General features: G+C 37.6%; 1 protein-coding gene across 1 annotated transcript in view; it reads left to right on the top strand.

Annotated features, from left to right (window-relative positions):
* Syn2 (Syntrophin-like 2) overlaps positions 1-11796 on the top strand; it is a 484285-nt gene extending 472489 nt beyond the window's left edge. The window contains 6 exon segments of the mRNA XM_067133611.1: positions 1101-1158; positions 1161-1258; positions 6369-6593; positions 8264-8464; positions 9073-9241; positions 10038-11796. Of these exon segments, the coding sequence (XP_066989712.1) occupies positions 1101-1158; positions 1161-1258; positions 6369-6593; positions 8264-8464; positions 9073-9192 (702 nt within the window). The 3' untranslated portion in view covers positions 9193-9241; positions 10038-11796.
* The last annotated feature ends 1153 nt before the right edge of the window (positions 11797-12949 follow it).

The following is a 12949-nucleotide window of genomic DNA, read 5'->3' as shown; positions in this document are numbered from 1 at the left end:
ATATATATATATATATATATATATATATATATATATATATATATATATATATATATATATATATATATATATATATATATATATATATATATATATATATATATATATATATATATATTACATATATATATTTATATATATATATATATATATATATATATATATATATATATATATATATATATAAAGTTTCCTTTAACAGGGTAGATAGCTTTAAAAAACCGCGTCGGTAACAGCCACATTCATACACCAACTCTTAATATAGATTATCTTCTTGTGCAGAACACTCCCACAACATTGCCTGGTCCATACACTTACACAGAAGTCGCATCAGCAATGCTTCAAACCCTTTACACACATTGTGCCATTCACCAGCACTTTGGAGGTCTTCCCTTCCCTACTTCTAACGCTTCTAATTAATTATACACTGGTTACCATTTGTTATCTTCCATTCTTTCCACAAGTGCAAGCCATCTCGAATGCACCACTCCATCCTTTCACTTATACATTTCTCCACATTTCTCACCTTTTCAATTCTTTTTATGCCATTTATACCTCTCAAATGGGATTGCATTTAACATCCACACTTCACACTTCTGACCTTGGTTGGGTTCCAGAGACATTTGTATGCACCCTACTACTTTATTTGCCTCATATATATATTATATATATATATATATATATATATATATATATATATATATATATATATATATATATATATATATATATATATATATATATATATATATATATATATATATATATATATATATATATATAGTGTTTTGATGCCAGCCTGCCCCAGCCAGCTGTGCTACGTGAGACTCAAAGAAAGGGCATGGGGCCAGTAACCTCATCCCCAGAATAACCTGCTGACAACCAAAAGGCTATCATTACCCCTCCAGGGGGAAAGAAGGCAAACAGTTGAAATAAATAAATTATTTGTGTGTTTTATCATAGACTTATTTTTTCATGCCATCTCTCATTATCCCTCTCTTACCTCTGTTATCTCTTATTTAGGCAGTTAAATGTGCTCGTTTTGGCGTAACGAAGATAACCCATAATAAACCCGAGTCTCTCGTCTCTTCCTGTTGCAGATGAAGCTCTACAACTCCAGCTTCCCAGCTTCAGAACACGTCCTGTACATGGGATGGGTCTGCGAGGGGTCCTCAATCAGAACCTCCCCTGGCAGAACTGGAAACCCAAGTTTATCGCCCTCAAGGGAACGGATATATATATGTTCGACACTCCTCCGGTGAGTATGAGGATGCCAGAGCATTTGGGGAGTTCAGTGGGTAAAATGCATTTTCTGAGTTGAAGTGGTTCCCTGTTGCCTACTTTTGACTTGTAAGTTACACAATGTGTGTATTTTCATTTTTATGGTTCCAAAGTATCTCTTGTAAGTTGTAGTGAGTCTTTGGTGATGATCCTGAATTGTTTTGCGACTTGTAAGCGACCTTCTATGATCATCCAGAGTTATATATTAGTTTTTTGAGGAATTTCAGTGATTCACATATATAGTCTTGCTGGATAGTCTATCTGTATGTAGGGTCCGTGTATGTACTCATAACTTTGGTATTGATTTATGATGTGTAACGCATATATATACACATACATACATATACGTATGCATATACAAACAGCAAGAGTTGGAGGAGCCTTCGGTTCAAACCTTTCTAACTGCGTAATTTTCTTTGACGAATGATCACGTATTCTTATTTTTTTATTAACAAACCGTGCTCTCTCAGAAGTGCGTGTACGAGAGAGAGAGAGAGAGAGAGAGAGAGAGAGAGAGAGAGAGAGAGAGAGAGAGAGAGAGAGAAACAAACCCTCTCAATCCTTTTGATTCCGGAAAAGCCTCGCCCTCTCTTGCATGTTCGAATCATGTTTATGGTCGTGTCTGTTCCGTACGAGAGAGAGGATCGCATATAAGCGCTCCCGGACTTTCGACTGCTTCCGCCATTCCCCTTTGTTTATGTTGACAGAGTCGAATTCGACGTCCTGAGGGAGGGAGGGTGAGTTTGTGTGTGTTTTTTTAGGGGGGAAGTTAGATTCTACGGCCTTTCCTGTTTGTCTGATAATCATTCATTTTGCCCATTTCTGTGACAAGGGCCTCCTTGGGCGTAGGGCCAGCAACCTCCGCCCAACAGGCAGTGCCTGTCAACTTACAACAGACCTTAGGAGTCTCCTCTGAGCGGGGATGTGTCGCAAAATAAGCCGAAGAGAGTAAATGAGCAATGATGCTGATGTCGTATTCCGAAGAGGCCGCACGTGCCATATTCCGTATAAGACATGTCTTGAAAATGTCCTGTAACATGTCAGATTTAATCCTCAACGTATCCTAAAGCATTTCCAAAATGTCATAACTCGTATAAAAGGACCCATCATATTCCATTTGGGAAATGTCATCTTTCAAAGTATACGTTTAATTTCATGCTAGGCATGCCCTTAAATTGTCCTGGACATGTCATATTATGTCATGTCACTTACCCTTCAGTCTTTTCCAGCAGCATAAACGTCTGTTTAAGAATAAGTTGTGTTTTGGGAATACAGGACTCTCTCTCTCTCTCTCTCTCTCTCTCTCTCTCTCTCTCTCTCTCTCTCTCTCTCTTTCTGCAGCCTCTAACATGTTCTCCTGAGGAAAGAATAAAGATGGGAGAAGTGAGTAAGAAGGACATTTTATAAGACTCAGTTAGAAGGATGACAAGTAAGAGGCAGAAGGGTATGTAGCTGAAATCCAAAGAGAATCTACAAGGATTTTCCCTCTTGCTGTCACTTTGTGACACGTCCTTAATGAGCTCTCAAGAGCATCATCCAAAGTATTACTTGTAGAATAGTAGGAACTGATGACGTTACAACAGGTAGAAATGAATTCAGTCTGATACTCCTTCCAAGGACTGATGAGTCCCAAATGTGTCTGGTGGAGCTGCATACTTTCGTTTTTCTTAGCAAACACTGTTAGTATTAGTATATAATAGTATTTATATAATTGTTTGCTTTTATCTCGCAGTTATCATTATTATTTATTATTATTATTAGTAGTAGTAGTAGTAGTAGTAGTAGTAGTAGTAGTAGTAGTGGTCTTCATTCCTACAGTTTTGTCCATTAATTTTGCTTGTTAATAAGGACGAGTGATGAATGGTTTCACCTCTTGTGGGATGAGGAATACCTCGTCGAGGCCCTCCTTCTTCCAAAGACGACCAGTATCCCCCATTTGCAACCAACAACAGCTGCCTAACAACTACGTCTACGGGGCTAACCGGATTTTTTTTAAAGCATCCATAAAATTCCTTCCTCACCCTGTCCTCGGTGGGGGAGACTGAACACGGGTTGACCAGAAGTGAATCCGGAACACTTCTGTCACACTACGAGAGAGAGAGAGAGAGAGAGAGAGAGAGAGAGAGAGAGAGAGAGAGAAAGAATAAGCAAGGCCCCTGGTGAAACATGACCTAACATGTGAACGGTTCCATCTGATGTATGTGTGCATGTGTGTGTATGTTGTCTCTCACAATATGTGGTAGAAACATTTTACCCACTACAGGAATCCCGAGCCTGTACATTTCTGCTGCTGCTGTGTGTGTGTGTGTGTGTGTGTGTTTGGAGTTTGTTTTTTGACCGTCCGTTTTTATTGGGGAAGTGGGTTCTGTGTGTTGGAGTGGTTACGCTTGTTTTTATTTTATTGCTCGGTTTTGTTCCCTGGAATAATGTCACAGATTTGAAAGGAGGTCACGGACGTTTGATAAACTGATCATAGGAGGTTTGTGTTTGTGTGTTTTTTTTTTTTTTTTTGTGTTTCATATTATGTCTCCTTTTATTTGCTAATTAAACCTTTGTTTTACTATTCTTTTCTCCGTTTTATCCACTAATGAGCTCAGCATTTAACTTGCAAATAATAATAATAATAATAATAATAATAATAGAGAAACAAACCTTTAGTTTTGTATATGTACATATATTTCCATATAGATCTGTACTGAGAGCTTTCGGGAATCTATACAATTCCCCTTTTCAGTCTATAAATGTACATATACATAACTATGGATTTATTTCTCCATTTGAAGACTCGTGCTGCTGTGAGTATCTTTAATAATAATAATAATAATAATAATAATAATAATAATAATAATAATAATAATACCTTTCATTTGACGCAAAAATCAAAACGGAAAAATGGTTCAACATACCCATCAAAACAGTAATTATCTGAAAAAATAATCACGGGTCATAATAAGCGCTTCTCTGGAAACGTAACGTCACTTTGATTAACCGCATTTCGGGTTATTAGGGCAGAATAATTACCAAGATAATCTCATTCATTACTTTAAAACCGCGGTGGTGACCGTATAACCTTTATTCACGTGCCTTGGCCTGTGCTCTGTACTCTTGCTTAAGGGTACATCTAGACGCGCTTTCCTTTTCTGAATTATTCCTTTTCTTTTATTTAGTCATTGAGGGCAGTTCAGTTTACCTTGTTCAATAATTAATTCAGAATTAGGTATTATTTTACAAAATGGCCCAGTTGGAATTTGTCCTATTTTAGATCAAGTTAGATAAGAATGCATGGGGTCCGAGAGACTAGCTTAGACGTCAAAATTTTATTCAGAATTTGGTATTAGTCAGCAAAACGGCCCAGTTAGAATTTATGCTATTTTGGAATCTACATTGTGCTGTTCTCAGGTTAGGTTATAGGGTGTAAGGAATTTATTCAAAATTTAATATTAAAAAAAAAAGCCTATTTGAAATTTGTCTTATTTCGAAATCTGAAATATAAACCTCGCCCCCCGTCCCCCCTCCTAAACCAGTTTAGATTAGGTTAGGTGTAAACTTTCCGACTGGACCGCTTTGTAGGAAAGCGCACTTCAGAATTTCCCACTCAAGGAGAACTTCATCAACACAAGGAAGTAACGAAAAGAATAAAACCATTGTTTGCCTCAGATGGTAATCTGTTTCGGTTGAGCCCCTGTGGTAGCGCCGGGCATAACCTAATCTAGACTTCTGAAAGGGGATTCTATGAGGACCTGAAAAGAATTTAATCCCGTGAGTAGCTCGTCTTTACACACAGAGAGAGAAAATGTGTTCTTCATTCTACTGTTAATTAAAGTGAGATTAAAGCTCTAGATGAGGTTTAAATATGACTCGTAAATTAGTTCTTAGATCAGTTCTGTTCTTTTATCCATTTTTGGGTGCGTTGTGGTGGGAGGATGGACTAATTAATGTTATGCGGAGTGGAAACCCGTGAATTACTGTGGGGGGAGAAATCTACGGGAAATTCTCACCCCTTTTGTTTTTGTCACATGGTATTTGTATTCCCTTTTTCATGATGATTTCTAACTATATATTATTATTACTATTATTATTATTATTATTATTATTATTATTTAAAAATACTCATTATTAGCATGAGTCTTAAAATTGAGAAGCAAATCCACAGTTATAAATATATGTACATATACATAACTGTGAATTTACTTCTCCATCATTATTATTATTATTATTATTATTATTATTATTATTATTATTATTATTATTATTATTATTATTATTACTGGATGGAAATCATAAATAATCATGTCCAACTGAAATTGATTTCTACCTCACATCGGGATCGAACCGAGGACTCATGAGTGAAAGCCGAGGGCATGTATTAATTATTATTATTATTATTATTATTATTATTATTATTATTATTATTATTATTATTATTATTCTGAATGCCCACACATTCACGTGGAAGAGGCGTAGGGCTCACAGACGAATTAAGTAACAGAAACACATACACAAAAATTAATTAGCTAAATATTGATAATGAAAGGCAAAGATGAATGAAAACCGTGAAAAAGAGCCTCCGTCAGTCCCAGCAAGAGAAAGTAGAGTCAGTAAAGAGAAAGAGATTGTTAAGAGATAGAGTTGAGATGATAATGTATTTATTTATTTATTGTTGATATTTTTATTAGTTACGTATATTCATTTAAAGTGAATAAATATTTCGATGCTACTCGATTCTCACTTTCAGCCAGAAGTAATAATAATAATAATAATAATAATAATAATAATAATAATAATAATAATAATAATAAAGAAATCCATAGTGATGTCAGTGTAAATATATATATATATATATATATATATATATATATATATATATATATATATACATATATACACACACACATATATAAAACAACCTGCTGGATTCTCTGTGTTGAGAAGAATCGAGCGGGTTCTCGAAAGCTCTCGTTTTATATATAAATATTTTTTAATATATATTTACACTAACATCATAGTGGATTTCATCACCATTTTAGTGAGTCATGAGATTATGAGATATTTATAAATAATAATAATAATAATTTCGTCTGCCGCAGCTAAACACCCACGACTGGCTGGAGAGGGCATCGGTGTGGGCGGTGCACCAGACGATGTTCCGAATCATCAAGGAGTCCGAGTACGTGGACGAGAGACAGCACTGCTTCCTGCTGCAGACGGCCATGCAGGAGTCGAGGTACCTCAGCGTGGAGACCCGGCAGGAGCTGCTGAGGATAGAGAACGCCTGGCATAGGGCCGTCTACAACGCCGTCACCAGACTCGGGGTGAGTGAGTCCTCATGGCCGGGGCTTGATTAAGTGAGGTGCATTTGTTAGCTCTGTTGCTGTGCTCGGATTTAATTCGAGGCTCCTCTTTTTTTTATGAGACTGGGTGAGAGGTGCTTGTTGTTTGCAGACGACGTTCGAAGTACCTCTTGCTTTGAGAGTCAGTTGGGAATACTTTTTTCGTTGTTTTGTTAAGCTAGGATTTACTTCCATTGTTTGGTTAAATTGTTTGTCTTCCCATATTTTTGGGGTTGTTTTGAATTCTTGTTTTTCTCTAATTGTAATGACACTGCAAGGAAGCACTTTAGTAAAAGGCTTATCTACCTTGGCCCATGTTAACTAATATGAGTGTCTGTGTCAGGAAAAAATATCAGATGAAAAAATGAATCAAAAATATTTGACGAAGGGTTTGAAAACCCAAGAGCAAAGTCAGTAATAGAAAGGAAAAGCGTAACAACCACAGGTAAGAAGGAGCTGCAGGTGGGTCTGCCCTGTCGTTCTGCCTTCTGTACTTCATTTTCTAAAACATCAAATATGCTTCTTTTTATTCTCTTTTATTGTTTCCCATTTATCTGCTATTCTATTCCAACCTAACTTTGATTAATTTATTAGATTAAGGTAGGATTATTGTAATTGTTTTATGTTAGGTTAGGTTTCTTGCTGTTAATTTAAGTTAGGAGTACTTCCTGTTAATTTAAGTTAGGAGTACTTACTGTTGTTCAAACTTGGACAAGGTTTTTGTTGGTGTTCTAAGACAGATTATAAAGTTTAAGTTTTCAGCTTCGTGAACCAGAGAGCTACAACACCTCATAATACGGCGTTACAAACCTCACACTTGAGAGTGAAGCTGCCTCATTATTCACATCGCTTCTCTTTCATTATAGGAAATTACCATACTTGACAATTTACGGTTATGCTACTTCATAATGACACCAGCTTGCCGCGTCATTGTGAAATATTACAGGTCCTGATAAGTGGATGCGTGTTCAGTGATGCCTCTCATATTTCAAAATGACTATACACTTTAGAATGAAAAAGTTTTGGACCAAAGAATTATGACCCTGTTACAGACTTGATGATGCAAACGTTTTTGACTCCAACTAACCAGGTGTTTGAGTAAGATTACAGGATATCTGAAGAATGAGTGGACGGATTTTTGCCAGTACAGTCCTTCTGAAGGGGGTCTTGTACTTCTGTCTTGTTTATTATATGAAAAAGTTCTTCAATGCATCGCTTTCTTTTACATTCCGTCCATTTCCCTTGATCACTTCCCACTTGGCTGTTCAGCTTTTCTGGCGTTGGAAAATTATTATTATTATTATTATTAGATTATCTTATCACTTTATTCAGCAACGATTTGTTTTTGTCATCTTTCAATTGTTTTGTCTCAATTGATTTGTTTCGCTGTCTTCATTAAATTTTCTCTTGACATATGCGGTTTTTCGTTATTTCAGTGTCCTAATCTTTTCATTCACTTTCACTGTTTTGTGCTGCCATATTTTCGTCCAGTTATCCTGTGGTGTTCGTGTGTATGTCTTCATTTCTCTTTTTATCACCAGTTGCTCTTCTTGTTTTTTCATTTACTAGTGTACTTGTTGACCTTCACCCACCTTCACTCAGCCACATTAATGTCTGCCCAGAGTAAAACGTTCCTGACGTCGTTTCCACAGAGCAAAACGTTTGCAGTGACGCAAGCGGGGAGGTCTTCGGGCCTGACGCTGGACTGGTCGGGAGGGTTCTCGTTGTACGACACCGAGACCAGGGAGTACCACTGGCGATACAAGTTCTCCCAGTTGAAGGGCTCCTCCGACGACAGCAAGACAAAGCTCAAACTGCACTTCCAGAACGACACCAAAGAAATTGAAACCAAGGTGAGTTCTCTCTCGGGCCTTATTGCCGGCCTTTGCCAGGGCTGCATTTCAGGGCGACGCGTAGGAAAGAGAAGCAAAGATAAGAGGCATAGAACAGTTTTTCATTCACCCAGATAAAACAATCGTTGTTTGCCCACACCTGTCTCCTTATGAGATGGAAACGAAGCTGAGCCTTACAAAGATTCGTCCAGGTTTTTCCTTTAGTCTTCATTGTATCTCTTTTGTCTTTTCCTTTGAGGGTAGATTGTAAGATGTTAGGTTTTCTTTGTTGGCGTTCCAGTAATAGTTACCAGTTAACTTGTTATTTATTGAGTACATGCAGTTTTATATATACATATATATATATATATATTTATATATATATATATATATATATATATATATATATATATATATATATATATATATATATATTTTAGCTGAAGCCACTGGTAAAGTTTAAAATGAAACGTCAGAGTGCCAAGTACTTTTGCATATTTTTAACACATCTTCGGGACACAAAGTGTGTGTGTGTGTACATACATACATACATACATTAAAGTATATATATGAATTGCACATGAATCCGTAATCAAACGATGATCATAATTTTGCTTGAAATTTCACAGGAGCTCGAATGCGCCACCAATCTCCAAAACCTGCTCTTCTGTATGCACGCCTTCCTGACGGCGAAAGTGGCAGCCGTTGACCCTTCCTTCCTGAGGGCACCTCCGAAGACGCCTTCGTAGTTCCCTGCACCACTGTCAGAAGACACACACACGCCCTCAGACGCCCAAGGTGAGACCGAATTCTTCTTCCTCGGCCGAGCGTCGGTTCTATATTGATGTAGCCTGGCACACCCGAGGTGGAACTCGTGATTGAGTCTCCTGGCTGAGTCACTCATTTCTGTCACCGGAATTCTGTCCAGACATGCTTTTTAACCACTTCCACTTATTACATTTTTAAATTTTTGTATAAAAACTGGAAACTTTTTAAAATTGGGTACATTTTTTAAAATGCCACTTGAATTAGGCACAAACTCCTCTTCAAGAACCCTGGAAAAAGGGTAATTACCCTCCTTCTCTTGGCACTCGGAGAGGAAATGCTCTGTGTCAAATCTCCATGGCTGAGAAACTCGACAAACAAATGCCACAGTATTCACACTTTGCTGTCCCTTTATAATTGTTTTGCTTCAGTTTTTACCCTCACATTTATGAATGAATCATTCTGACCATTTTTTTTTTGATGGTCTAGAACTGTAACTTGATGGTTTAGTTGAAGCTCACAGTTTTGAAGTAATGAGCTCATGGTACATAAAGCATTCATTCATTGTGAGTATCACACACTGAAGCTCCTGAAATTGAATTACTATGCAGCAAATATGTTGTTATGGTGGCTACATTACACATTATTTTTCTGAGAATCTTCTACCACATGTCTATTGTCAAGATATTGAGTCTAACGTCAATTTTAACCATTCTTCATTATCATTATCCTTCTTTGCAACTTTTAAAACAGTTTTGAAATATTTAACAATGTCTTTTGATTACATATTTTCTTATTTGATATTAATCTAGTGTTTTTTATCTTGCAGTTGAGAGGTGAACCACATTAGAAAAAGAAGTCAAAGAGACCGTTGCACTTATAGCCTGCAGATTTCACCTTTGGAATCGAACAAAACCGCAATAGTCTCCTTCAGCCTTCATCTCGTAGTCTCCTCCCACTTCTGATTCAAATGAACCAATCGTCAATGACCTTCAGTCCATTTCGTAGTCTCCTCCCACTTCTATTTCAAATGAACCAATCGTCAATGACCTTCAGTCCATTTCGTAGTCTCCTCCCACCTCTTGATTCAAATGAACCAATCGTCAAACGACCTTCAGTGTTTCGCCAGTCCTTTCCGTCTCTCATCAGTCAATGGCACTTCGTCATTCGCTTGGAACTGGATCCACCACTCAGCCAATAGGAGTTGTACTTCCAGAGTCTCTCATGCCCATAGTACTTTTGTCAGAAATAGTTGTAGTTGTCAATATAATGGAATTTCATGGGCCATAGTCCAGGAATTTGCGAGTTAAGTCATCGGAAGGCAAATTATTCAAACCAGGAGAAATTTCAACATCACCAGCCAGATATTCACTTGCCAATCCTTCTTGCCAGCTGAGGGCTATCCTGAGCTTGTCACAGTGATGCCAGATAGGATATTCTTACGATAATTCTTCTGAATTTTAGTAAAATACATTAAAATAAACTTAAATGATTAGAAGTTTAGAAGAATGTCCTCTTTTTCATCGCTGTTATACACCCAAGGTACACACTGGCTGTCAAAAGGGGTTGGATAGAGTGTGGTTCTGACATTGGGTCTTGTGTAGGATGGGTTTCTTGCACAAATATCAGTTTCACTCTTCTATTTTTGGCCTTTGGTCTGTGAAGAGAAAGAAAGGGTTATTTGGGAAGAATTTGGCTGCATTCTTATTCATAAATGGCTGAAATCTAAAATGAGATCCTGTTTTTTTTCGTCAGTTGTTAAGATTTGAATTTTGAAGGCAAGTTGGTTATGTATAAGCTAAGTTTTATGTCTTTTGTTTTGGTCAGATCTGTTCTGTATGACCATTAAGGTCTAAATGAGCTTATAATTTCTGATGTACTTGCTACAATCACACACACACACTTATCCAGAATTACCAATAATTTTTATATTCACAATATAACACAATTCAATATGGATGTTTATTCATTGTACACCATTGCATCAACATTATATTCTTTTCTAGTCTAATGTTCTAGTCACAGGACAGTAATTAAATATACATATGCTACAAATGCGAAATAAAAACAAACAAAAAAGTTTAATATAGTCCCTGTCTGTATCGTTGCATTGGATGTTCGCGTTGCCAGGGACCTGTTTGCGGAGACCTCAGCATCAAGATGCTAAATTTGCTTATAAAACAAATGATGGTGCTTCGTTGTCAAGAATGTAAATGCTTTTTCTCGTCTCTGTTACTTAAGCTTACATTTTTCTTCTCAGTCCCTGTTTGCAATGTTGCTGTCATATTTTGGGTGTGTCTTATTTTGTTTCTGTTCTTGAGGCGATTGAATCAATCAGTACCAATTCTTTTATCTGAAGCCCGGACCTACTGTCTTCTCTAGATTCCCCTTCTAAAGCTCAGCAGTTGACCCAACTGACTTTTGCTTGCAGCCAATATTTTGGCAGCGGTGCCATTCAGATGATTGAGAGAGGGTCTCCATAACTCGAATGTCAGAAAATTCTTCCCTTACTCAGTGGCAAAAATCTCTCACCAATTCAGATAGCGTGTGGCGGTCCTGGTCGTTTCGGCCGTAACATCCAAAACAATGTAAGACGTTATGTTTATGGTATTTACCGCTTTGTTTATGGTATTTACCGTTATTATTTCATGTTTTACGTACATCCCCAAGGGGTTGGTACTAAACACGGCGCCCATTTTGCACGTAAACGTGCTTACGGCCGAAACGACCCGAACGCACGAGTGGTACCCAGCTCACTCGCTGAATGTCAGACGCCCTTGTATTTCTTAGATTAATGTCTTCCTTTCCTTCTCTCGTACAAGCTTTGGAGCTCTCCTCTCCTTCGGGATTTCCCTCATTTCTGTAAATTTGAATCATCAGAATGAGGGCCCTGTCTTTACCCTTTGCCCAGACTAGGGCTAAATGTGGCATCACATCGTCTCCTGCTTTACTCGGAATCATATGTGACTTCTTGTCCTTCCTTGTAAGCACTCTTTTTCATCACTTGATAAGGCAGAGTTTTCAATTCTCTGTCCTCTTCACTGTTTCCTGAATCATTTAACCAACCTCTTTGTAGGAGGCAGGTCGTATCAGGCATCAAGTCCCTGTTCTTGCAGTAGACGGCCTGTAGGCGGCTGTTGTTATATTGGTCTCTGCACTTTTTTAAAAAGAGTAAGACCCAAAGAAGAGCTCTGTCGGCTGAAGGGATGTCACCTTGTCCCAAAGTTGCTTGAGAAGAGTGTTCAACTTACTACACTTTCTAGCGGCATGACTTTGGTCATTGCTCTTGATGTTTCAGATCTGTGCCACACTTCATCAAAGATGTCATCTTTGGAAAAAATGCTGATGTTACAACTTTGTCTACAGATATTACTTCGGTCATTACTCTTGAATGTGTAGACCGTATACTTCTTCTTCAGCCTCAGCCTCATAGAACGTTAGACTTTCTAGTCCAAAGGACACCATTGTAGACTTGCGAACTAGAGGGCCAGCTGTTGATATCATTCCCTTCCAGGAGTTGGCACTCGATTTCATTTTCTGTGTTTCCTGGGTTTTTTTTTCACTCTGTTAGCTTCTTAAGCATTAGTGTGACTCATTGCCGCTCACATCAGACCACTAAGACTTTGTGCAAGTTTCTGAAGCATTGATTCTTCCTTTGAAATAGCTAGTCGCATGCTAGCAACATAGAAACGTTAATTCTACAGACTGGTATCATTTACAGTAATATATACAGTATATATA

The sequence above is a fragment of the Macrobrachium rosenbergii genome, chromosome 34 (genome assembly GCF_040412425.1).
Source record: "Macrobrachium rosenbergii isolate ZJJX-2024 chromosome 34, ASM4041242v1, whole genome shotgun sequence".
Lineage (NCBI taxonomy): Eukaryota > Metazoa > Arthropoda > Malacostraca > Decapoda > Palaemonidae > Macrobrachium > Macrobrachium rosenbergii.
This window is presented reverse-complemented; position numbering and strand designations above follow the sequence as displayed.